The sequence below is a fragment of the Tenrec ecaudatus genome, chromosome 18, assembly GCF_050624435.1.
Source record: "Tenrec ecaudatus isolate mTenEca1 chromosome 18, mTenEca1.hap1, whole genome shotgun sequence".
In the NCBI taxonomy this organism is placed as follows: Eukaryota; Metazoa; Chordata; class Mammalia; order Afrosoricida; family Tenrecidae; genus Tenrec; species Tenrec ecaudatus.
The window spans coordinates 48,380,696-48,407,555 of NC_134547.1; the positions used below are offsets into that span (position 1 = coordinate 48,380,696).

The following is a 26,860-nucleotide window of genomic DNA, read 5'->3' on the forward strand; positions in this document are numbered from 1 at the left end:
TTCGTTCGAATCGATATGATTGTTTGTTTGGGGTCTTCTGATGAGTTATACGATCCCATTGACATGTAAATAAGGCAATTCTCTCTTTATATTCCTTTTATTTTCTTATTATTTAAAAAATAATTTTATTGGGGGCTCATGCAGCTCTTATTACCATACATACATATATAAATTATGTCAGCACATCTGTACATTTGTTGCCATCATCATTTTCAATTCTTATAAAGCAGTGGTTCTCAACTTTCCTAATATCGTGGCCCTTTAATACAGTCCCTCATGTTGTGGGGATCCCCCACAACCATAAAGTTATTTTGGTTGCTACTTCACAGCTCTAATTTTGCTACTGGTATAAATTGGGCGGACCCTGTGAAAGGGTTGTTCGACCCCCAAAGGGGTCACAAGCCACGGGTTGAGAACCGCTGTTATACAGTTTTATAGTCTCCGAAACCCAAGGAGCAATTCAACTCTGTGCTACAGGATCACTACAAGTCAGAACCAACTGGCTGGCTGTGGGTTTAGGGTTTGGTTCTCCAGGCAGACAGCAGGGTACACAGCTTGGGCAGGGGGGGACCAGGCTAGGATTTCAGCGCCACTGGCCTCTGCAGCCAGAGCATCCTTGTGCTCACAGCCTCCACAACCATGCATGGTAGCCTTCATCGCATTAAACACTTTCTTGCTGTCATTTTTATCCCTGGATTTTAAAATTAATATTTTATTCATTCATTTGTTAATTTTAAAACTGTTGAGCTTTTGAAGAGACAGATTGAGATAGTTTTGTGGGTCCTCCAAGGTGTGTGTGAATCCCAGGGCTGGGGTCTGTGTTCTGGACCGCTGCCCGTGAGCCCCACCTGCAGCTTCTGCCTCCGTCTCCCCCAGGTGCCTGTGGAGGATGCCCCCGGGAAGACTTCCGGTTCTGCGGCCAGAGGAACCAGACTCAGCAGCTCAGCCACCTCCGATACGAGCAGACGTCTGAGCTCCACATCTCCATCCAGAATGCCCAGGAGGCCCTGACAGTGCGCGCCCCTTTCCCAGAAGCCCCCAGGGCTTCCCAGCTCCTCCCTGACCGCAGGGGCCTCTACCACTTCTGCCTCTGCTGGAGCCACCACACTGGGGAGCTGCGCCTCTTCTACGGCAAAAGCAACTTCCTGCTGAGCCACCAGGCCCAGGGCCTCCTGTGCTTCCAGCACAAGGAGGGGAGAGGGGAGCCGGGCCCTCTGATGTTCGCCAACTCCTACAGATCCTGGTGGACTGCCGGCAACACCAGCCTGCCCAATGCCACCAACTTCACCTTCTTCTTCCACAGTGAGGGCACTTCTGGGTCAGAGGGCATGGGGGTCGGGGGACAGAGGCAGTGAAGGCAGACAGAAGAGGCCTGGGCTCTGAATTGATCGGGAGCCGGGGCTTCAGTTCATTGGGCCAGGGAGGGGCCGGTGCGCAGACTCAGGCGTGATTGTGGAAGGTGGAGGGTGAAGGGCCACCCAAAGGCCCGGGGAGGGCCCAGGTGCAGGAGGATGCGTTCTGGGCATGGCAGGGAGGAAGGGGATTGTGCTTGATTCCTTCCCCCCAGCCCCCAACCTCCGCTTCTGAGAGAAAGCAGAGGCACAGAGAGTCCGCCCACCTCTGCGCAGAGGCTGTGAAGGGAGGGACCCAGGATTGGAACAGCGGCTGATTGACTTGCACTCGGGGGTTGAGGAGGACAGGTGCAGTGAGAGAGGTCAAAGGTCAGCTGTGAGGCAGACTGGTATGGGGAGCTTGCCTGCAAAAACGTGCTGCCTTGGGGGGAGGGTGACAGGTGGTTTGGCTGCTGCCTTGGTTCAGTACTGATTGGGGCACAGGAGACTCCACTGCTAATCGAAAGGTCAGCAGTTCAAACCCACCACGCCTCCCATGGATGGGGTGGTGGGGCAGAAAAGATGAGGTTATCGACTTCAGAAAGCTGGGAAACCATAGGGGCTGTTCCTCTGTCCTGTCGGGCTGCCCGCTGTGGGTCGGGACCGGCTCGAGGGCAGTGGGTTTGACTTCCGGCTGTCCTGGGGGCATACTGGAGTGGAGGGTGCTGTACTCCAAAAGGATTCCCAGGCCCGGGCCCCTGAAATAGTTGGGGTTGGGGTGGGCCAGGTCCATCCCTGGCCCTGGGGGTTGTCCAGCGCCGGGAGCAAGGGCAGGGCCACATTCCAGGGCTCTCTCTAGGCACATTGGGGCAAAGTTGAGCCACGTCACACATTGGCTTTCTCTCCCCAAGTCTGGCCCTGGAGTGCTCTTTAAATTGTGAGCAGCTGCTTGCAAACCTCCCCAAAGCCAGGCCTCCTGGCTGATGGGTTCAGAAGATGCGCCTGCCCCGGGCCTCGATCTCACAGACACCATCCCCTCTCAGTCTGCCCACCTCACTGGTGGCCCAGCTGGGCCTCTGGAGAACCCAGTCTGCAGCCCTGGGAAGGGGTAGAGCCTCTGAGCCACCATACAAACCCCCCAGCATGCCTCCAGGAGGCCTGGCCAGACCCTGGGGTGCAGACAGAGGGAGGGTGCCTGGGTTGGGTACCTAGCAAGCCATACCCGTCCCCTCTCTCCCCTCCCTCCACTCCCTGCCAGGCTGGAGGTGCTGTCAGGGCCCTCTCTCAGTAGCCATAGGCAAGTCCCTGCCATCCCTTTGGGCCTCAGTTTCCTCTTCTGCAAATTGGGGTAAACTCCTTGGGGTCCTGGTGAAGCTTCACTGGGAAGATCACAGGGCGGGCCAGTGCCTCCTTCCACAGCTCTCGGCAGCCGGCCTGTTTCTCTCCCCCAGAGCCTCCCCACAAGGCCTCCCATAATGCCTCGGTGGACATGTGTGAGCTGAAGAGGGACCTCCAGCTGCTGAGCCAGCTTCTGCTGCATCCCAGCAAAAGCCCCAAGAAGCCCGCGGCCAGCTCTGCCCTGCAGTGAGTCTGGGGGCTGGGCTGCCCTGCTGGGAGCCACTTGCGGCAGACCTGGCTCAGCCCCAGTGGTGGGTGGGTGGGAAGCCTTTGCTGGGCTGGTCCTTGCTCTGAGCTTCTCTGGCTCCTGGAAGACACCCACACAGCCCCCCAGACCAAGCCCTTCCCCCATTGGAGTGCCCAAGGAAACCATCGTTCACCACCACCCCCAACCCACCCCAGAAGGCTCCACCCAAAGTCCTTCCCAAGTCAAGGAGAGACTGACTGGCCCATTTTAGGGCTCAGCAAACTGAGCCTCAAGGTGGGGAGGGGTGCCTGGGCCCAAGTTGGTCAGTCCAGGCGAAATGGTGCCGTTCTAAGATCAGGCTGCCCCTGTTCTCTCCATGTCTCCTGCCTTGCCTCCTGCCCCTACCCCCCAGCCAGTCTTGCCCTCCCGGCTGTTTGTCTCTCATGCCCTCCTCCTACCATTTATCTCTCCCTTGCCCCACCTCCCCTTCCTCTGTCTCTTCCCTGTAAGTGTGCCCCAGCCTCATCTCCTCTGGCTCCCTCTCCAAGCCCAGCTACCTGTCCACGCTCCCGCTAGCCCCCCCCCCCTGCAAACAGTCACCGCTTCTCTCTTGTCCCTGCAGGCATCTGCAGAGCCTGGAGTCCAAGCTGACCTCCTTGAGGTTCACCGGGGACAGGGTGTCCTTCCAGGAGGACAGGGTCAACGCCACAGTGTGGAAGCTCCAGCCCGGGGCTGAGCACCAGAACCTGCACCTCCACTCCCGGCAGGAGGTCAGGGCCCAGCCCAGCCAGGCCACAGATTCGGGCCCACAGGAGTACAGTACTGTCTTGGGTCTTGTCCAGGGTGCTCTGTGAGGTGGACGGGTGGAGAGGCCCCCAGACTACCTTTTGGTTTTAAGCGGCTGCCCCCTTGTGCTGAGAACCCAGAGACAGGGACTGCACTGGGCGGGAAGACAGCTTCTAGCCCCTCTGGCTCCCAGGACATTTCCACCCTGAAAATGGAAGATGAATCCCCAAATGCCCGTCTGTGCTCCCCTGAGTAGGTCCCATGAGCTGTCCTTGCTGCCCACCCTAACAGGTGCTATGGGCAGGGCTGGGGTCTGAAGCTCCTGACAGCAAGCAAGCTTGTGATTCTTCTGCTGTTTCTGACCCTCCGCCCTGGGCTCTACCCACAGGGTACTCCATCCAGAGCTAGTGCCCAGGAGGGAGAGGGGCTGGGGGCAGGGGCGAGTCAGCCGGCCTTCCTGGACGGGGGAGCATTGCGAGGGCAGCCCCTCGAGGCAGTGTCTGGGGGCTGGGCGGTGCCTCTGGCCAAGCCCTGAAAGTCTGTGTGTGATTCTGCAGAAGGAGCAGAGCGAGGTCCTGGAGTACTCGGTGCTGCTGCCCCGCGCGCTTCTCCAGGGGGCCAAAGGCCAGAGGGAGGAGACCGAGAAGAGGCTCCTGCTGGTGGACTTCAGTAGCCAGGCCCTGTTCCAGGTACGGCCTCCCTGTGTCCTCTCCTGCAGAGAAGGGCGGCTGATGGAGAGACAGAAGCCAAGCCCTAGCCTTCCGGGGTCAGAGCCTTTCTGAGTGCAGTCAGGATTAGAACCATAAGTGAACATCTCCCTGGGAGAAGAGTTTCAATGCAGCTCTCACTAGAGTGTGGATGACTGCTAGGGCAAGGTTGTTTCCCCAGGGAGACTCAGGGTCTCAGAGAAATGTGCTGGGGAGCCTAGGGGACCCTTGTTCCTTTCTTTCCTTGACCCTGAGCCCCTCTCTGCTTTCCTCTCCCAACCCCATATATCCAGGACAAGAATTCCAGCCAAGTGCTGGGCGAGAAGGTCTTGGGTATCGTTGTGCCGAACACCAGAGCAGTCAACCTCTCGGAGCCTGTGGTTCTCACCTTCCAGCACCAGCCACAGCCCGTGAGTACGAGGAAACCCATCAAAGGGGCAAGGGGCCCTGGCTGGGCCACATCCTCCTGTCCATCCCTCCCTCTGACCCCTCAGATCCTTAGCAATAGATTGCCTTGTTGAGTCCAGCTGCTTCTGCCTGGGCCTTTACAAAGGGGTGGACTGTCGTGGGACCCAATCTCCTCCTTTTGTGTCCCTACAGAGCAATGTGACCCTACAGTGTGTGTTCTGGGTGGAAGACCCGACTGGTGAGTACTGAGGACTGCTCTGGGCTGGGCAGATATCTGGAGGAGAAAGTGAGTCCTGCAGGGTGGGGGTGGGACATGCCCCAAGGGAGAGGGCCTTCAAGAAGGAGGCCTTGGAAGGGAGGGATGAGATGGCCCACTAGGGATGTGTCTTCAGGGGTGTCCTTGGGAACTGGCCTTGATCCGAGCCACCTGCTGCCCCACAGGGAGGAGCCCAGGGAGCTGGAGCAATGCTGGGTGTGAGACTCTCAGGAACGAGACCCAGACATCCTGCCTCTGCAACCACCTGACCTACTTCGCAGTGTTGATGGTGAGGGGGCCCCCTCCTGCCCCCAGTTCTTCTTCTGAGGCCAGGCAATCTTCATGTAAATTCATTCCGTGTAGCCACCCCTTCCCCAGGCGGCTCCTCTGGTCCCATTGAGAGATAAGGAACGCGGGCACAGAGAGGGTCACACAGTGGTCTGCATAGACCAGCGGTTCTCAATCAGTGGGTCGCGACCCCTTGGGTGGGGTCTCTTTCACAGGGGTCTCTCTATTCATCACAGTAGCAAAATGACAGTGATGAAGGAGCAATGAAAATAATTTTACAGCTGGGGGTGGGGGTCACCACCACATGAGGAACTGTATGAAAGGGTCACGCATCAGGAAGGTAGAGAACCACTGGCCTCGACCCTGATCTTTTGCTCCATGGAGGTCCACCTGTGAGCGTGATGAAAACGCAGACCGCCCACCTGACCCAGGATGGGGGATTCCACCAGGGCTGGGTGGAGCCGGGATTGTACTGCCAATGCGCAAAGTGCCCTGGGATCAGAGAAGCTTTGTGCCCCAGGTTCACGCTCCTAGGACCTCATGACTCCAGAGGCCATCACCCTCCATCTGGTGTGCCTCTGGAGGTCCCTGGGGTGGACGCTGTCCCTCAGTGGGTCAGGGCTGGATGAGGTTTGCTATGGGGAGGAGGGGGTGTCGGGGCAGGGGTACGTGTAACAGTCCTGGTGGGTGGGCATGGGAAACCAGTTGGGGAAGACGTCCGGATCTGTGTGCAGGGGCCCTTGGCAGCTGGGCTGGATGAAAGCCCATGCCACCTGTGGGGGAGGATGTGGTGAGTGCCACAGGGCCCCATTCAGGAAGAAAGACTCACTCCCCAGGGGCTGGCTCCACCTGAGTAGAGGCTGGGTATGCACAGATCCCCATTCTGGGCCCCTGGTTAGTGCCCCATCTAGGGCAAGCCCTCTGTGTTGGTTGGGGACACTGAGGCCACCTCCGCTTGGTCTCCTGGCCCAGGTCTCCTCTGTCGAGGTGGACGCCGTGCACAAGCACTACCTGACCCTACTGTCCTACGTGGGCTGCATCATCTCCGCCCTGGCCTGTGTGTTCACCATCACCGCCTATCTCTGCTCCAGGTAGGACCTGGATGGGCGGGGCGCTTTTACTTCCCTGTCACATTCCGTCCAACTTCTGAGGAGGTATCATGTGCCCACTTCCCAGAGGAGGAAACCAAGGGTCTGGGGCAGCAGGGAGACCAGCCAAGGCGGTGCATCTCACCGGAAGCAGGGTGGGGCAGCCTCCAGGATGCTGGGGTCTGCCAGTTTTCAATGCCTCCCAGAAGCATCCATCTGCAGATGGAGGCCCAGGATAGGGGAGAGGCAAGCCGGCAGCACCCTGAACCACTTAGAACTGGGTTTGGGGGTCTGGATTTGCAAGCAGATGCGAAACACAGCATGGATGCTACACAACAGCCCACCATCCCATCTCTCCTCCAAGCTCACAAGTCCAGCTGACCCTTAACTTACAACATATCAGGGCTTGGGGCTCTATCTCCTGCCTGGATGAAATTCCACCATGCTGAGATGACAGATAGTTGATTAACAAGTAATTTTGTTTATTATACGTGACATGATATATATTGTACTTGGGATAAAGAAAACTAGAGAAAAGAAAGGTTACTGAGAACAATCAGAAGAGAAAACAAATGGGGCTCACTGGAGTGCATTTACCAATACTGCGTGAGTATGGAGACTGCTTCCGTGGCGGCTTGCCCTCGCCCTGAGCAGGCTGGGAAGGAGGATGGTGGGCCTGGCTGGAGCAGAGGGGGAGCCAGGGAAGCAGCAGCAGAAGCAGGCCCATGACTTCACGGAAATACACCGTCATTTCTGTTGGACTCTTTGCCTTTCAACTGTTGAAATAGGCTTGCATGTGGTTCCTTTCAGCGCCACCCACCCCCCACCTGCTTTGGTTTCAGGGCCCCCTTCAGCCCAGGTAGGATTACCAGTGTGTTTATTAAGAAAGATATGCATTTAGGAGGGTATTGTTGATTTCATTTTTGGAGATGGGCTGTGTAATACATGTATAGCATGTTTCCTTAAAAAAAAAATCCCTCTCGATTCCTGATCCCTCAAACTTAAGTAGTGGTTTGAGGGTTTAAAGAGAGAGAGAGAGAGAGAGAGAGAGAGAGAGAGAGAGAGAGAAGTAAAATGGAAATGGACTTGGGGCCTTTCGTGACAACCAAGTTTACTTCAGTAAAGGGAGAGAGGAAACATCTGCAGGTCAGTAGCTCCATGGAGCCCCAGCCCCGGGCTGTGTGTGTCTCCCTCCTGCCTCCCTCACTTGGCCTGAGGCAGCAGGGAGCTGAGCCTGTGGGTGCTAGGTACATAGTAGGTGCACAGGGTCAGGTGGGGCCAGGCTGGCTGTTAGCACAAGAGCAGGTGCGTGCGTGGGCGTGTGTGTGTGTGTGTGTGTGTGTGTGTGAGAGAGAGAGAGAGAGAGAGAGAGAGAGAGAGAGAGAGAGAGAGAGAGAGAGAAGCCTGGGAAGGCTTCTAGAAGGAAGAAGAGAGTTCATCCCTCATCCCCCCCTGCCTTCCCAGAATATGGCCCTGCGCCCCATGCCCCTCCCTGGCACATCAGGTCACCTGCCCTTCTCCATCCCCGGTGTAGGAGGAAGCCCCGTGACTACACCATCAAGGTGCACATGAACTTGCTGCTGGCCATCTTCCTGCTGAACATGAGCTTCCTGCTCAGCGAGCCCGTGGCCCTGACAGACTCTGAGCCCGGCTGCCAGGCCAGTGCCATCTTCCTCCATTTCTCGCTGCTCGCCTGCCTCACCTGGATGGGCCTGGAGGGCTACAATCTCTACCGACTTGTGGTCGAGGTCTTTGGCACCTATGTCCCTGGCTACATGCTCAAGCTGAGCCTTGTGGGCTGGGGTAAGTGAGTGAGCGGGCCGTTGACGGCTCCCTATCACAGGAGAGAAGTCGGTGGTCCCCAGCCCCCACCCTAGGTCTGCCTCTCCTGCTTGGCTTCTGGTAAAACGTCATCACTTGTTACCCTTTCCCCCCCTACCTCTCTGATGGATCCCCTTGTCCTTCACCCACTCATTCTTGGGGGTCCTGCACCCCAGTAGAGTCAAGGCCCCTTTTAGGAAGGAGAGGCTGTGGGCTTTCTCCCGAAGAAGCAGTTGTATAGTCCCTCTGTCACTTACTCTGTTCAAAGGGTGGGCTCCAGGGAGAACTGCCATGTCTGGATGTGCAGGTTGGGCACTGTGGGTGAACGGGGCTGGCTCCTCTACCTGCTCACCTCATTCACCAGCTGGCAGTGTCCCTGCCTGTGGCTTTGACCATGGCCTTGCCCACCAGTTCGCATATGGCTCAGGCCTCTCTCGTGCCAGGGACCCAAGAGCTTGTGCCACACGTCCCTTTGAACATCTCCCGGGCACTTTAATCTCACATGCCCCTGACCCCAACCTGCTCCCCGTCCTGTGCCTCGGGCATGAACACCCTTGGGTCAGAAGTGGGTGTTGGCTGTGGGCAACCCCTCCAGGAAGCTCACTGTGCATATCCGGGAAGAGGTCCAGTCCAGCCAGACAGCCTATGGGAGCAGAACTCAGACTGGTCCCGTCATCTCATGCCCACCCGCCAGGGCCCCCTTGTCTTGCTCCTTTCCTGGTGACCCCAGCCCCTCAGCTGGGCCTTCAGGCCTCCTCCTAAGGGGAAAGGAGAAGAACCGGGTTTGGGGGGCACTTCCCCAGGTGGGGGAGGCGGTAGCTCTGGGAGCACATTTCAAGAGGAAGTTGCCCTGAGGTCCCTTGAGGGAAAATGGATTTCCAGGCCTTGTCCCCCTCAGGGTTCCCCCTCTTCCTGGTGACGCTGGTGGCACTGGTAGATGTGAACAACTACGGTTCCATCATCCTGACTGTGCGCAGGACTCCCCAGAGAGTCATCTACCCTTCCATGTGAGTAGCTGCCGAGGCTGGGGAGACACACTAGGAGATTTCTGGGGCCCAAACTGCTGGGAGGGTCAGCTTGGGGGTGGCCAGAGCACTGGGCTGAGAGCTGAGAGATGACTCCCTGGCCTCCGTCTCCCCACCTATGAGTCGGGGGAGGTCTGGAGCAGACAAAGCCCACCATGATCCTTTATTGCACCTTCCTGGCTCCCCACACCAAGGGGAACACGTAACCTGGAGCCCCACCTGCCCCTCAGAGTCCAGGTTGGGAAGGAACCCCTTCTACCAGCTCAGCCTTTTGACTGTTTCAGCCCCTCACCACCCCGCCATGGTTTTGCCTTCTCCGGCACCATCTGTATTTGCTGTGTTTAGGTTAACTATATAGATCCAAACGACCTATCCACACTAGGAATGGAAAAAGGAGACATTTGACCTAAAGGAATCGGACAGTTCAAAGAAAACGATGAGGCACATAACAGTTTTGCTGGCACGTGGGGGGCAGAGGCGAAGGGCTGAACCTTTGGAAATCATTTCTCCGCCCTGTACATGAGATTGAAATGGAGCCAAGGTGGAAGCTGTGGTGTAGGTGCTGGGCTGCTAACCCCCTAGCTGCTCCCCGGGAGAAACAGGAGGCTGGGTACTCCCTTGAAGATCTACCATCTGGGAGCCTCAAGAGCAGCGCTCCCCTGACCTGCAGGCCCCTGTGAATCAGAGTGAACTTGAGGGCAACTCCCTTCCATGGAGAGATGCTGACTCATATGGACCCAATAGGACAGGGTAGAACTGCCCCTGTGGGTTTCCGACATGGTAGGGAGGAGGAAGCCCTGTCTTTCTCTCGAGGAGCTGGCTGGTGGCTTCAAACTGGCAACCTTGCAGATGGCAGCCCACCAGGGTCCCTAACTTGGTGATAGTGAGTGTCGGTGGAGGATAGGCATGGCTTGTCACGCATGGCGAGAAGGCACGCGAACCATGCCAACGGGACGGAGCTGGCACATGACGGCTGGGCCTGCTCGTGGTTGAAAAGGGCGAGGGGCATTGCAGACACTGCGTCTGCAATGCCTATCCCGAGACTCCAGGGAGCGCAGCCTGGTCCCGGAAGCCGAACCTTGGCGTCTTACCTGCAGGTGCTGGATCCGGGACTCCATGGTCAGCCACATCACCAACTTGGGCCTCTTCGGTCTGGTGTTCCTGTTCAACACAGTCATGCTGGGCACCATGGTGGTGCAGATCCTGCGGCTGCGCCCGAATGCCCAGAAGTGGCCCCATGTGCTGACGCTGCTGGGCCTCAGCCTGGTCCTTGGCCTGCCGTGGGCCCTGATCTTCTTCTCCTTTGCTTCCGGCACTTTCCAGCTTGCCATCCTCTACCTCTTCAGCATCATCACCTCCTTCCAAGGTCAGCATGGAGAAGGCCCTCCCTGCCCCACCCCCCAGGGCCCATGCGTGGGGTGCAGGAACGAGGAGAGGGTCTTGAAACTGGGGGGCTTCTCATCCGTCTTTCCATCCATGAAAGGGGGGGGCATCCAGGCCACAGTGAGCAGGCGCTTCCTGAGCACCTACTACAGACACACCCTGGCTTGATGCGCAGAGGTGGCCCAGGGAGGCCTCTGCTCCCGGGAGTCATGCTCTCTCGGGAGGACAGAGCACTGGCCGGCCAGCCACCAGCAGAGGCAGGTTCTTAGAGCAGGCCAACCAGTGATAACCCGGCGGACAGGGCCGGGCCGAGGCGTCTTAGGCAGGGGTGCTTCTGTGCCGTGAGGCAGGCGACTGACCCTTTGAGTCTCTGCTTTCTCTCCCATGAAAGGAAAGGACTGTGAAGGTGATCACCGGCCCAGCTGGCATTTCTTGGGCCTTGAACAAATCAATTAGGATCGATTGGTATTGGGGGAAGAAGCAGCAGGAGGGAGTGATTCTGCAAGCGGCCCCAGAAGCCAGCCCCCAGAAGCCAAGCCCCCTGGCTTCCCTGAGCCCCTGCCTCTCCATTTTAAAGTGGAAGCATTGGGACGCTTGAGAGAACCAAGGGAGGGGGGCACTCCAAGGGAGCAGTGGGGGCCTGGTACCATGTGGGTGGCCCTGGGGGGCATGACACGTGGGTGGCCAGTCAAGGGGAATCTGGGAGGGAGAGGGCAGGGAGTAGCAGGCAGCTCCTGACCAGCTTCCTCTGCTCCCCCCCAGGCTTCCTCATCTTCCTGTGGTACTGGTCCATGCGGCTGCAGGCCAGGAGCCACGAGCCTTCCTCCCTAAAGAGCAGCTCGGACAGCACCCGGCTCCCCATCACCTCGGGCCGCATGTAGGCCACAGCCCACCCACCTGGCATGAGGTGTGGCCACGCAGCCGCTCCTCACCACAGCCTGTCCTGACCCGACCTCTGAGGGATGCAGCCATTGCCATGGTGACCACATCTCCAGACTGGGCTCCCCAATGGGCCTTGGGATGACTTGGCTTTGAATCCAGCTCAGGACGGGCTCGGGAAGGGTTGTGGGACCACCCTGAGGTGTCCTAAGGGGACCCAGGCCATGCATTTCTGCTCTGGCTGAGGTCAGACTCTGCCAGGCTTGGAAACTGCAGGCTCCGAGGAGGCAGCAGGCAGCAGGCAGCAGGCAGCATGTATTTTCAGCCCAGGTCCCGGCTCCCAGCTCCAGGGCTGACTGTGGCCGTGTCGGCAGTCTCTGTGGATTGCCACATGGGACTCTCAGTCCCTGCCATTGTGACCTGGGGCAAGGCAGCGCCTCAGAGCCAGACCCTTGAGGAAGAGAGACCCCCTGAGCAGTAGTGGCAGCTCCCCACCTCCAAGTCTAGGGCCTCCCTCCCCTAAGACCCCAACCTTCTTGTTCCCTCCCAAAGTGTCTCCCCAACACCTTCCTGTCCTGACGACTTCCCCCACTCTTCTCCCCAGGGGCCTCCCCAGCTCCCCAAGGCCTCCCTAGCCTTACTCTCATGACTAAGGTCTCCCTACCCTTACCCTTCTCTCCCAGGGCCCCCCACCCCCACCCCACAGCCCTTACTCTCCCTCTTGAAATCTCCTGGTCCCACAGTCATAGGCTAGGAGCCCAGTTGACATGCTGTGTTCTGGGCAGTGGATTCCAGAAGCTGCCTGCTCCTACTGTGAATCTGTGCCTACAGGCCAGGCCTGTGCTTGGGTAGGCAGTCCAGGCAGGACCGGGCTGCCTGGCCTGGCTCTCTGTACACTGTACCACCTTGCTCACACCTGCCAGCCTGTACCTTGGGGCTTCAGCAAGTCTCTTGGGGGCAAGAACTATGGAGGACAGTCACCAGTCATTGTCCACCACTGCACTCGCAGGACGAAGACAGAGCTCCTTTGGTGACACCAGCCTCGAGCCCAGCGCTCTCTGAATGGGTCCAAACGCCCTGTGCACATGCGGCTGCCATCACAGCTGATTCCGTGAAACACGCACAGCCGTGGGCCGGTGGCTGTGTGCCTAGCCCATGGGCTAGGTGGTGGGGACACAGACAAGGCCTCGGCCCCCTCTGTGAGGCACACACGGGGTCAGGAGCCATCACCGGTAACGGGGGATCCAGGCTGGCTTCCAGCCGAAGTGGAATTTCATCAGTCTTTATGCCAGGGGGAGGGAGGGTTTTCTTTTTAAGGACCAGTTCGTTTGTTTTTTTATTATTTTAGGAAATCCTAAAACCATGTCCACTGTAGAATATTTGGGAACTGTAGACAAGGATGAAGAGAAAAATAAAACCAGCTGTCTGTCACCCAGCAAACCAATGTGACTGTTGGGCGCTGCCTGCCAGCCCTGTTTCCCCAGTGGCTGCTGCTAGGAAGTGCAGAGGCGGCAGCCAGCCAGGGTCACAGGCCACAGAATCAAAACTGAAGCACTCTATGTGGGGGGTTGGGGGGGTTCTGCAGGGAGGGTGAGCAGCCTCCGTGTGGTGGGGGCAGCAGGGAGGGCTGGGGTCTGGTGAGTGAAGCTCCCCGGCCTGGGAGCATTTGCCCCTGGCCTCCCTGCAGCCTACTGTCTTGCTGGAGTGGTATGTGAATTCTGATTTAAATAAAAAAGCTCCACTAGCCTAGGATGTCATTGGAGGGCTGGATGCGGCCTTGTCTGGTCACAGCGGAGAGGGGTGGGGAAAGGCCATGATCTTTTCTTTCCATTTTGTCACAGCCTCTGAAGCCCTCCAGGGTCCTGGCCACTCTGAAGCAGGTGGGCTGCCCAGAGCTATTGCACTGGCCTTTTCTCACCTCTGCATCAGCCTGGCCTAGTCTCCACGCGGCCAGTCCCACACAGAAGGCAGAGCGCATAGATTTCTGCTGGTTCAGCGATAAGAACAGCCAGCCTTGGCCACTGCTCTTGTCTTCAGTCCAAATCTAGGCCCAACCTGCTCCCCTCCTGCACTCTTCCCTCTTGTCTGGGCTGCTCCAGCCGGTGGGCACAGACAGGGCACAAGGGGCACAAGGGGAGTGCAATGCTGTGAGGGAAACCAGCCCCTAACACATTCTCACTGGTCCGGTAGGCGCAATTGTACAGTGATAATAAAGATTATATTAATGTCATAGAGAGCATGAGAGAAGAGAGATTGAAATAATGGAGTCAGACACATTTCATGGTAGCAATGCTCACCTCAGCCTCACTTGGTGTCCATGTGGAGGGAGGGAGAGGGGAAGGAGGACCAGGGGAGCCCAATAAAGGCCAAGGAGGATCTTTATTACTAAACAAGGCTTATATACCTTTGCGGGGAGTGCAAGCCCACTAATTACAGGTTAAGACATGTCACAGGAAGGGGTTGCACTATAGGTTATACAGCAATGGGAGGGGGACAATCTAAGGAAGTACACGCAACAGGAAGAGGAAGGATTGGGGGCACACGTGACAAGAAGGGCAGATCCTAGATTCAGGATGGCAGCCTAACATTGGATGTCACTGAGCTGGTTTGACCTGTTCTCTGGCTCACTATAGAAAAACTATTACCAGTCGGGTGTAAACCTCATCTGCAGGGACCAGACTGATGGCTGCCAGCCTTAGGGAGAAGTAGCCCATTGTCCTTAAGAGCAGGGAGTGGGACCAGACAGTAGACTGGCAGCTGATGGCCTTCAGGGAGGTGACGACAATCATTTACCATTAGCTGCCAGCAGTGCCCTAAGTCTAACATATATGAGGGAGACCACTTGGGACAAATCTTGGTTTCCCACACGGTGCCACCTTCTGGCCAGGGGTAGACTGGCAGTGCCCCTTTTTGAGGAATTGGGCATGGGTGCGGGATCTTTAGGGACCTACAGGGAATGTGACATGTGGGTACCCCATGCCCCTCCCACCCCCCAAGCTCTCATTGCTCCTGCCTCTTTCATTGACCTCCCTGTCCCTTTCTCCAGACCTTAAGCCCCCCAACCCCTGAGGTCAGAGGCAAACCTCCCCAAGCCCTCCCCCCACATGGTTCCCCAATTGGATGGCTCAGTGGGGTCAGCAAAACTGCCTTTACAGACCTCTCAGTCTCTGCAAGAGAGAGTCTTTCTGAAATCTACCACTTAGTTGGGGTTGGGAGCAGGGAGTGTGGGTTTGTCTGAGCTCCCTGATGTGCAGCGGGGGTGGGGGGAAGCCCACTCTCTTCCTGTGTTAGGCAGGGTTCTTTAGAGAAACAAAACCAGGACACTTATGATTAAATATAAGAGGATAGGTTTATACAGCACGAAGGAATATAACAGCTAATTTGTCCACACAACAGTACAGAGGGCTCAGTTCAACTCACTTCCATGGAACAGTTAATATACTGGAAGTGTTTCAATTCATGAGGGCTGCCGGGTCCAAGGTCAAGGAAGCAGAGAGCTGAGTCTTCTCTTGGATAATCCAGAGTCCACCCACAGGCAGCAAACAGGAGGGAAGGTCACCAATTGTCAGTAGTTTGGAAGCTTAGTGAAGCAAACTTGGGTGGGATATAGAACTCAAGCAATGCAAGACAACAGGATCCACCAGCCTCAAGCTCAAGTGATGTGCACACGGGCAGTGTGCCGAGGCAGGTCTCGAAGGAACCTCAAGCTCTAGTGAAACGATCCACGGGTTGGCTGTCCCACAGGTAGTGTAGCTCACAAGTTGAGGCAGAGAACTAGCTAAAGTAGCTCCACTCTGGTCTGATCACCAGAGAGCAAGAGGGAGAGGGGCAGGCCTTGCCGAGCCATTTATCTATTTGTCCTCCAATTAAACTGCGATCGGATTAATCCCACATGTTCCTATTGGCCAGGTTGGCACAGTAAACTTAACTATCACACTCTGAAGGCAGACAACACTCCCTCAGACAAACTTACCTGCTTCCAAGGACTCTCATGAACACCCAGTTTCTGTCTTCATGGCTGGCGGGGTAGTGGGGGCAGAGTAAGGGGTCTGGTCTTGTGTGGTGCCTTGTAGGGAGTGGGTACCTGGAAAGCTGGATCCTTCTTTTCAGGCACACTCCTGAGGGTTGGGACTTCAGACCACCAGCTGCCTGTTCCCACCAGGACCTGACAGGCTGGCATCAGAAAACATCTGTCTGGGGTGGAAGAGGGATCAGAGTCGTGGCTGCAGTGGAGGTTGGCCAGAGGCCTTGATGCTTTGGCCCTGGAAACAGAGTCTACCTGGGGCCTCTGGGGCAGGCCTCTCTGTGCACAGAGAGAAGGAAACAGTTCTGTTTGTCCGGTGGTGGTGGTGGTGGTGTGTGTGTGTGTGTGTGTGTGTGTGTCGGGGAGGTGGGAGGGACAGTCTCAGAGCAGGATCTGTTGGAGAAAGGACTGTAGGGAGAAGTGACCCTCCTGGGCCCTCCCGCACCTTTTGGCCCCTTTCCCAGCCCCCAGCCCCATCTTCTGGGATAGAGTGCTGGGTGCTCTGTGTCCTATCTTCCCAGAAAGTGCCCTTGAGCCCCTAGAGGGCCTGGCATAGAGTCTTAGTTACCTAGTTCTGCTATAACAGAAATTCCAGGAGCGAGTGGATTAAGGAGAACCGCATTTTCACCCAGTTTCGGAGGGTAGACGTCTGAATCCAGGGTGGGAGCAAAAGTGGAGGCAGCTCGACCAGAGACAGTAGAGTTCCTCTGATCACTGAGCGAGACTATTGCTCAGGGAAGGCTCTAGAGATGAGTCTGTCTTCAAGCAACCAGTCAGCTGTTCTGCACGGCTATTGCCTCAGAGATAAGGTAACGTTACATCCTCCGGGTCATGCCCCGGAACAGCTGGCATGTTACGTCATCTGTGGAAACAGAGCATGCCAGGACTGAAATGCCCAGACTCCCTCACACCCTGCAGGAGCCCTCACACCCTGAGACTCCCTCACACCCTGCAGGAGCTTGTGCTGGCTGCTGCTGTCCTCCTTATGATCCCACCTTTATACAGGCATGCCTTTATTCTCAGGAGCAGCTAGTAAAACTCTCCAGCACTGCTGGGTCTGAAACAAAGTAACTCTTTATGTAAAAGACAAAACTCCTTGTCACTGCTGATAAGGGCTCTTGCCTGGGATCAGCGGAGTCAGTTCACTGACTCCTCCTCCTTAAGGAGGGAGAAAGAGACCTTTTATTAGGAAGTTAACCCCTAGGACTCCCACCATACCCAGGCTGTCTGACATTGGAATACATGGGGAATGTATGCCTTTGACTTTGGAGTTTACACCTGCAGACATTTTACACGAGCTCGGCTTTCAGGATCATGGTGGGAAGCGACCATTGACCTTGGGCAAGCACACAGCGGAATAAGGTTTTTCCAAGGCTTAGTCTCAAGATGCCTCTGTTGACTCACTAGATAAGTGAAATTATTGTTATTTTGGGGTCCCTACTAGGTAAATAAGAGGAGAAAGTGTTCTCTGGCCCTTCCAGGAGACTCCACACCCAGCCTGTTTGCCTGTGAGCCATGTACCAAGCTGTAGAAAATTCCAAAGGGACTTAGGTGGGAGTCAGAGATGAAATGGTGCAAACCAGACTACTTGCAGTTATTACAAAGAAACCCTAGTGGTGTGGTGGTTACATGTGGGAGTGCTAGCCCCAAGGTCAGCAGTTCGAAACCGCTAGCTGCTCCGAAGAAGAAGGAAACCCACGGGGCAGTTCTACTCCGTTCTACAGGGTGGCTGAGTCGTAAGCGACTCGAGGGGCAGTGAGTGAGCATTGACAATCGTTTATTTTTCTCACTGCATTACGTAAAGTTTAAGTAAAATAACGTGGCTTCAACCTGGCTGCAGTAACACTGGCTGGAGAGAAAGAAAGGCTTTCTCTGTTGGCTCTGGAGGAAGGTTCTTGCCTCTTCCAGCCTCTGCTCCCGGATGAACTCTACTTTGCTGAGCATCTCCGCCCCCCCGCCCCTTTCTGCTTGCTTGATTGACTTAAGGTACACCCTCCACCGATCCCAGCTCATTAACATAATAGAGACAACCCGTTCCCATCCGGCAGCTCCTTTGGTAGGTATATGTGCCTTTGAAGTAAAACTGAAAACGTAAATAAAAACATCGCCATTTCATTTATTAAAATATATTATTCAGATCATGATATTTCATTCATTTGTAAAAATGTATTTAGGGCTCTGGAATAATGTTTAAACTGTTGGGACAGGATTGGCTGTACAGAATTTGAGATTCCATCTCAAAAGTTTGCCAACCTCTGCCAGATGGGATGGTTAGGTTTCTCGGGTGGGAAATAGCTCTGTTCTTGGCTTTGCACGAGAAAGAATTGACGCCGAAGCCTGGCTTGTAATTTGAGTGAGTTTTTGTGAAGGACGGGAGAAGTTTCAGGTTTTACCATCTCAAAAGAGCACACGCTATTTCAGGGAAGCGTGCCGAGCTGAGCCACTCAGAAGCCGCGCTGGGAATCGCGACTGAACACGGGCAACCTTGTGGGACTGCGTGCCCACGTGTGGGGAACTGAGGCCAGAGAGAGCGTGGCACGGCCGAGCAGGTGCAGGAGCTGGATCACAGAGAGGAGGGAATCCTCCTCGACCTGCCACTGACCTTGAGGGGGGTCTCCAAGGCATTTCAAACCTCTGGCTGGGTAGGTGTGGTCGAAGGCATTAGTTGACCCCATTGGCTGAATCAAGCCCACCTGGGCCTAGTTTGGGCCACTCAGGTATGACGCCCACCTGAATTGGCGCATGCCCAGTTAAGGTCTTTATGGTGGCTAATGGTCGTCTGATTTGCCTTCTAACCTCCTGTGGGGGCCTGTGCAGGCATGGGAGGGACACCCCGTCGCTGTCTGGCTACTGAACAGGATTATAACCACAGGTATAGAGTTAAGAATTTGTCACACATGTAAGGGGGTGTGCCCCTCCCCCAACCAATGCTCATTTGTGGGTTTTTATTTTTATGTGAGGGGGATGGTTCATTTGGAGTTCATTCCACCAGGTCAGATTATTAGTCAAGCTTTCTATTTAGAGGTCCTGGAAAGACTGCCTATCAGTGTGTGCCCAAAAAGGCCTGATTTGTGGCAGACGGGGGCCTGGTTTTGCCACCAGGACAATGCACCTGCTCCTGCAGCCATCTCAGTGCACCAGTTTTTGCCCCAAACAGCATGCCTCTCTTGCCCCACACACCTTGCTCACCTGACCTTGCTTCGTGCAACTTCTTTTTGTTTGTGCGAATGAAGAGGGACCTGAAAGGACAGCAATTTGACAATATAGAAAAGGTGAAGAAAACAAAATGAGGGAGGTGCTGTCAGCCGTTCAAACAGATGTTTGAAAAATGTTTCCAAGAATGGGATCACCGATTTGACGAATGGATTAAGTGCAATGGAGAGTACTTTGAAGGTGATAATGATTTGTAAAAAAAACATAGCTTTGGGGGGGATTCCATTTTTGGGGAGTACCCCCTTGTATTTTTTGGTGTGTACAATTCAACCCATACCGATCTATCTTCTGTCTCCTACCCCTAGGGTGAATGTACTTCTCACATATAAAACACATTCACCTCACCATCATCCTGAAAGTCTTAAATCAGCTTCAAGTTCCAAAACTCATCTTCTAAATCATCTGAGACATTAGGCATTTTCAACCCTGGAACAACATTTCTCTTCATCCGTGAGCCTGTGCCCCCTTAAATAGAGGTCAATTGCTTCCACAGTATAATGGAGGAAGGCCAAGAGAGACACTTGCATTACAAATGGGAGAAATGGAGGGAAAGAAAGGGTACCAGGCATTAGGCATGTCCAAAGCCCAGCAGAACAATTTGCATCAGCTCTCAAGCCCTGAAGCTAATGTGTTCTCTGAGACCAACGAGGGTTAAGTCGTGGCTCCTCCCTTCTCAGCTCTGGGTGTTGGCCCTGCTCTTCGGATGCTAGGTGGACCCTTCTCAGTACAGGGCTTCAGTTCTGCCTTCCGGGCCCACTGGGACAGGAACTCTGCTCCCTTGACTTGAGATAGCCCCATTCAGACAAGTTTTTTTTTTCACTGCTGCACAAAAAGTCTCGCCTTTTATACTTTAACAAGCAGGCATCTAGCAGGGAAGCAACGAAGCCCACGTGGAAGAAGCACACCAGCCTGTGTGATCACAAGGTGTTGACGAGAAGAGGCGTCAGAAGTTCAAAAACAAGCAAGCAAATTGATGTGAAGGGGTGTGGATGAAGTGGAGACTCAAAACCCACTATGATACGTAGGTTTATTGTGCCAACCTGGCCAATAGGAACATGTGAGATTAATCAGGTCACAGTTTGATTGGAGGGCAAAGAGATATATGGCTTGGCAAGACCTGCCCTCTCTCTCTTGCTCTCTGGTGATCAGACCAGTGCATGGCTGCTTTAGATAGTTCTCTGCCTCAACGTGTGAGCTACACTACCTGTGAGACAAGCCAAACTGTGGATCATGTCACTAAAGCTTGAGGTTCCTTAGAGACCTGCCTCACCATGTTGCTGGTGTGTATATTGCTTGAGCTTGAGGCTGGTGGATCCTGTCATCTTGCATTGCTTGAGTTGGATATCCCATCCGGGCCTGCTTTGCTAAGCTCCTGGACTGCTGACAGTTGGTGACCACCCTGCTGTTTGCTGCCTGTGGGTGGGCTTTGCCTGCATTGTCTGAGGGAAAGACTCGGCTGTCTGCTTCCTTGACTTTGGAACTAGCAGCTGTCATGAGTTGAAGGACTTCCAGTAGATTAACTGTTCCACAGACGTGAGGTGAACTGAGCCTTCCATACTGTTGTGTGGACTAATTAGCTGTTATATTCCTTCATGCTGTATAAATCTATCTATCTATCTGTACATACATACACACATATATATAATCATAAGTGTCTTAGTTTTGTTTCTCTAGAGAACGCTGCCTAACACACTCAATTATAAGATAATTGGACAGTCCCTCTCAGAAGGGCCACAGGGAAGGGATGATAAATCCAGGGTGCAGTATGGCACTGATGAACCACATAACTATCCTCTACTTCTTTAATATTTCCTCCCCTTACTATTGTGGTTTTTATTTGTTTCACCTCATTAATCATGTTAGATTTGTGTATGTTCATTTGTATACTTAAGAGCATTCAGTATATGAACGTCAAGATAGATAACCCTTCAGAAACAGTAACAGGAGTAATGAGTCCCTGAGGGCACGGGAAGAGAGGAAGGTGGGAAGGGGGGAGTAGAGAGCTGACAGCATTGATGACTATATAACCCCACTCGATGGGGTTGGACAAAAGAATTGTATGTGAATGGATATACTGGATTGTGTAAGATATGGCACAAAAAAAAACCTTATAGGAAAAAAAGGAATAAGGGTTCTTGGGGGTCTGGTGGGAGAGAGAGGGGACAAAGGGGAGCTGATATCAAGGAGTTCAAAAGGAAGAAAATGTTTTTGAAACATTGTGGCGGCAATTGTACAACACCGCTTGATGTGATTGAACTATAGAAGGTTATAGCTTAAGAGCTCCCAAATAAAACGATAAAAATAATATTAAAAATAAAAGGAGAAGGAAAAAAAAGCACTGCCTTTCCACCAGCGTCCAATCACATGTACATCATTTTCTTTCCAAGGCTCAGCAGAAACACATTGAGCAGGGGCATTTCTAGCCCCGTTCTGCTGCTGGTTCGATATGCAGTCTCTAAGGCAACGGGGACTTTCTTTATCACTCCCCTCACTCCCTTTCTGAGCCTTCGCCAGAAAGGCCTTTGACCTCCGCAATGCTACCAACAATCTCTTCCAGACAATCTAGGCTTTTGCTCTTTGGCACCTTAAAACGGATCCAGCCTCTCGACCTATTACCCAATTTCAAACCACTTCCATATTTTAGCTATTTGTTAGAGCAACACCTCACTCTTCCGATATCACATTTTGACTCCGTTCCCTTGGGCTATCCTAGAAATAGCGTGCATGGGTGCCTTCAACAAACAGCGACTTCTCTGGTCACCGTTCAGGCAGGTAGAAGCCTGAATTCAGGGCCCTGGCTGCAGGGGAATGCTCTCTAACCCAGATGGTTCTGGAGGAAGGTCCTTGGGTTTGTTTTGTTTTAGACTCTTCTCCTGAGAAAGCCCAGTCCATGTCTTGGCATCAATCTTCCCCCCTCTCCATGTCTTCTGCTTACTTCTTTTTATCTCTTTTATATTTCATAAGAAACAGACTGGAGACAGATGCTGCATGGATCCAGTCCTCTGAACATCACAAGCATGACCCATTCCCCAAATGGGATGTAATCCACAGGTATGGGAGCTCCGATTCACTCACAGCTGGGGGGACTGCTATTCCGTTCTCAACAGTGGGTCAGCCAGCCCACCGCAGGGTAACAAGCTCGCTCCACCCATGACCACCATCTCTGCTCATCCTCGCCCACTGCCAGGAGCAAAGGAAGCAGACAGGCCAGTAGCCAGCTCCGGGGGATGGCTAGCTGTGGTGGGAAGGCCCAGTGACTCCCATCCACCCGCCTAGCCTTCCCGCAGAGGAAGTGCCTGGGCCTCAGGAACTCTGGCTTCTGAACTGCTGCTCCCTACCTAGACTCCCATCCGGCTCCCACACCCCATGAGTGACCCATCCTTCCTTTCCTACCCAGAGGGCCCAGGAGGGGACTGAGACCTGTCTGGACACCATGTGGAAGAAAGGAAACCAGAGGTCAGCTGGGATTGGATGGGCCCTCGTGAGACTGCTGGGTGAGCAGAGGCACCTCTGGCCTGAAGCTTGAGCAGGGTGCTGGTGAAGACAGCTATCATCCTGTTCTTGAGGGGCCCTGGGACGGCACCTGGGGTCCTGCCTCACCCACAGGCCTCCTTTGGGTCACAAGGGTTGGAGCCTGACTAGCCAGTTCCTTTCGGGGCCCGCTGTGTCCCTGTGTGCCATCAATGAGCTCTGGCTCCTAGTGACCCCAGGTGACAGGGTCACCTGGGTGGTCGGGGTCTCCTGGCTGGGTTCTTTATGGGAGGGAACTCTGGTGGTTCAGTGGTTAGGCACTGAAACCCCCACACCAGCTGCTCCACGGAAGAAAGATGCGGCAGTTGGTGTCCCCAAAGACCATGGCCTGGGAAGCCACTGGATGGCGTCAGGTTGGGGTACTCATCTTTATGGGAGCGGATCCTCTCTGTGTGTCCCCTTGTTGCAAGAGGCAGGTTTGAAGTGCCAGCCTCTCAGGGAGCAGCTGAGCTCTTAATAGGTTGTGCCACCACTGCCCACCATCCGCCTCTCCATCCTCATCTGTGACCAGGCCCACGTCTGGACCTGCCCTGCCACGCGGCCCCATACCGTCTCTGCTTTCATTTGGGGGAGGGGTGGGGGGCGGACACTGAGGCTCAGAAAGGTCCGTCCGCCCCCGGGGAGTTCCAGCTGGTAGAGGAGCATCTAACCTAGCTGTGTCATCGCCGCTGCCTAGGGGCCTGCCGCTGGGGTCCCTGCCCAGCGTCCACCAGGCAGGGCCCGAGGAGCAGCGTCTCTGAGTGGTCCAGTCTGGTTCCCTCTAAAGGGAGGGAGAGAGGCTGAAGCTGGGAGCACGACCAGTTTCTCACCTTGCATAACCCACCGATGGCGCCATTGAACAGGAAGCAAGAGGCCACAGGAAGCTGGGGAGGTGGGGGTGTGGCTCAGCAGAGTCTGGAAACAGCGGGCAGGGCGCCATTCAGCCACAGGTCTCCGGCCAGCTCAGACGAGGCTCGTCAGGGATGGTGACCCCCAGGAACCTCCGAGTCCTGCTTCTCCTTCTCGTCCCACTGCCAGCCTCAGGTGAGCAGGTCCACTCTTCCCTACTCTGCTGAGGGGCCAGGCTGGGGAGTGTCCACAACACAGCGGGGTGGAGAATGGGGGTGTCTGGGGCCCCCTGAGAAGCCCACCTTGATCACATTGGCACCCTTACTAACCTAGTTCCTCTGGCTAGTACTGTCATTCCTACAGGGTCAGTTCTGGACCTCAAGGTGCCTTGCTTCCCCCAGTGTTCAGGTTGGGCAGTGGTGTGCGCCTAGACTGCCCTCACATCCACACTGGGACTGCCGAACTAGTCCAGCTTTGGGACATGGCAGGTCCTGGGCAAGTTAGTCATTCTCCTCTGGCCTCTAAGCTTCTTGGAAGTGGAGACAGAACCTTCTGGAAGCTAAGGTGAATCAGGCTCACCCTGCCTTCTCCTTTTGCTCCATCAGACCCCTTCACCCACATATCACCCACTGGGGCTCCACCTCCCTGTCTCAGCAAGTGGCCCAGCAACCAGCCAGGAAAGACTCCTCCCACCCCCACAGACCCCTGTGTGCCTGAGCCCAGTACCCTCAGCACTGAGGGGAGGCCAGGGGCCTTGTTCCTGGAAAAGCCACCCCACCCAACATCCATTGGTCTGCTCTTCTGCATCCTCCTCAACCATTCTGAGACCTCTATGGCCATGCTCTTGGACAAGGATGGGTGCACCCTCTGGAGTGCTCCCATCTTGCTTCAAATGCTCCTTCTGTCTTGCTCCTGAGTCCACCTGGGACTGGGCATCTGTCTCCCCGGTGCCTGTCTAGCAATGGACTAATGGTGCCATCCTCGGAACCAGGGCATTAGGGAATTAACCTAAGTTCCCACTTGCTATCTGTTGGCTTTGGGATCATTGGTGGGCTTCTTTGGGCCTAGAGAAATCCACGTTCTTTCAAACATAGAGGAATGTAATCCCCAGCTCAGAAAAAGGGTGAGGTGGTAGCTCTGTCCTCCCAGAGGCTTGGTTCAGACAAGCCATTTGTCCACACTTGATGAATTTACTATTAATCAATGGGAGGTTGCCACCAGGTCTCATTGTCACCACAGGGACCTTTGGCCCCTCAGGGAACCTGCTTCTCTGAGTGAACACATCTCCCCTCTGGTTTGGGCAAAGGACCAGCTAGTTGAGCAGTGAGAGCAGCATTTAGATGTTTATATCCTGAGGTAAGAATCCTTCGTTTGTGGAGATTTCACCATCCATCCATTCATGCAAACATCTATCTATCTATCTATCTATCTATCTATCTATCTATCTATCTATCTATCTATCTATCTATCCATTCATCCATCTATCCATACAAGCATCCATCCATCCATCCATCCATCCATCCATCCATCCATCCATCCATCCATCCATCGTCCATCCATCATCCATCCATCATCCATCCATCCATCCATCCATCCATCCATCCATCCATCCATGCAAACATTTATCTATCTATCTATCTATCTATCTATCTATCTATCTATCTATCTATCTATTCATTCATCTATCCATCCAAGCATCGATCCATCCATCCATCCATCCATTGCAAAAGCACTGATAAGCCCAACAAGCCATGCCAGGTCCTGTGCTGGCCATTATGGTGGTCTAGCAGAGTGACAGGGTGGGAGAGGTCATTGCCCAGCACAGCACGTGGGGACTGGGCATTCAGGTCCTACCAGGAGACAACAGAGGAGCTTTAATAAAGGGACAGTTTGCAAGGGAGTGGCCAGGAGCAGAGGCACCATGGGGTGTGTGTGTGACACATGACGGCTGTCCCTGAGGGGAGCCATCAGCATTTCTGGGCTCAAAATGCAAGGAGGGAGCAGCGCCAGTCAGAAGAACAGAGTGTGGCTGTGGGAAAGAAAACCAGTCAAGTGGGGAACTCTGTAGGTGGGGCAGAGCAGACAGAGCCAGGAGCCAAGACTCCCTCCTGTCTGGCTTCCTGTCTGCTCCACATTTGTGACCCCAATAGAAGCCAAGGGAACAGAATCCTGCCGGTGCTGTGTGCAGAGGCCGACCTCGGCCAGGCAGTGGACAAGTGCCGAGCGGATGCAGATGGGGATGGGAGGCCGACAGCTCATTCGCAGGAGAGGGGACTGTTAGCTCAGTCTCACGGCTGTTTTTTATGCTGCCAAAGTCTTGGAGAAAGAACAATGAAAAAGGTACCTAGCGATCTGCTCTGCACTGGTGCTAGCCAAGAGGCTCACACACAAGGCGACATGGTCATCTTGCAGCTAGTCACAGGGTGGCTCTGTTAGCCCCCCCATGAGTGCATGAGGGGCTGGGACGACAGAGAGAGTAGCACCGCCTCTTGAGTTGGCAATTTCCTCCCTTCTCTGTCTTCCCTTTTCTCCTTTCCTGCTCATGTTTCTCCTGTTTCTCCTTTATTAGAAGGACAGAGCATGCGTGCGAGAGAAAGCTCCCCAAACCCACCTCTTGCTCTCAAGAACATTCTGGCTCTTGGCAAGCCCATGCCCTTCAGGGTCGAACTGCTCCGTAGAGTTTCCAAAGCAACCAGGTTTTTTGCTCGACAGGTGGGTTTCAACAACCCATCTGTGGGCGAGTCATGGAGCACTTAGTCTATGGCACCACCCAGGGCCCCCATAAAGGAAATCTGCATTCTGTTACCTGAAAAATCATTTGCCGCCAGCTTTCCCACTAAACTGTGTGGCAGGACTATCTTTACCAGCGAACGGGAGTTTAAGATTACTTAAGAAAAAGGTGAGATTAATTTTACCTTTCAGAGCAGCACGACCTTTTTTAGAGTTTGGTAAAATCTAGGATGATGAGCACTTCCGGGAATTGTTATTCTCGTCCACTTTTTTCGTTTTGTTTTGCATCTTTATAAATCTGATCTCTATTTGCCTTTCGGGACTGGAAACACTGTATCTAAACATGGGAACACCCTTGCAGAGCTAACAATAAACGGCTCCTGGTTGCCATGGGGTTGGTATAACTTGTAGCGACCCTCAGGAGAGGGTCTTGTGACACTCAGGTATGTGGAAGAAAGAACTTTATATCAAGAAGTAATTGTATATCAGGAAAACATCCCAGCCCAGTTCAGAGCAAGTCCATAAATCTGCTACTAGTCCACAAGTCCCTCTTCACACTCACACAGCCACATGCAATGATGCAGGATGCAGGAAGACCGCAGGCGGGTGGACACAGCCACATGCAATGATGCAGGATGCAGGAAGACTGCAGGCAGGTGGGTGCAAGTCGTGTGGATCCAATGGTGGTTGACGCATGGCAGGGCTAGAAGCAACCAGGGTCCACCTGCAGGAAGGTGTAGTCAGAGAGAGGGGGAGGCTCCCAGGACCCTTCTTATGAGAAGGCCACGCCCACAAGGAGGCACCATCAGGCTGCGAGCTGATTGACAGGCTAGACTCCACTCCCACACTTTTATATATCAAGTTGACAGGAAATTATGTAACTACCACGCAGCATTCAAGTAGCAAAAAGCAAACAAAGAAACAACAACCAAACCCATGTCATTGGCCATCAATAGGCCACCTGTTGAAAAGTGTTT

General features: G+C 54.4%; 1 protein-coding gene across 1 annotated transcript in view; it reads left to right on the forward strand.

The window, feature by feature from the left end:
* The window catches only part of ADGRG1 (adhesion G protein-coupled receptor G1), a 36,664-nt gene extending 23,559 nt beyond the window's left edge, over positions 1-13,105 (forward strand). Inside the window, exons 3-14 of the mRNA XM_075537347.1 lie at positions 877-1,302; positions 2,783-2,915; positions 3,539-3,686; positions 4,260-4,391; positions 4,703-4,819; positions 5,010-5,055; positions 5,259-5,362; positions 6,334-6,452; positions 7,984-8,252; positions 9,169-9,277; positions 10,393-10,661; positions 11,441-13,105. Of these exons, the coding sequence (XP_075393462.1) occupies positions 877-1,302; positions 2,783-2,915; positions 3,539-3,686; positions 4,260-4,391; positions 4,703-4,819; positions 5,010-5,055; positions 5,259-5,362; positions 6,334-6,452; positions 7,984-8,252; positions 9,169-9,277; positions 10,393-10,661; positions 11,441-11,559 (1,991 nt within the window). The 3' untranslated portion in view covers positions 11,560-13,105. The remainder of the gene's footprint in view (positions 1-876; positions 1,303-2,782; positions 2,916-3,538; positions 3,687-4,259; positions 4,392-4,702; positions 4,820-5,009; positions 5,056-5,258; positions 5,363-6,333; positions 6,453-7,983; positions 8,253-9,168; positions 9,278-10,392; positions 10,662-11,440) is intronic.
* The last annotated feature ends 13,755 nt before the right edge of the window (positions 13,106-26,860 follow it).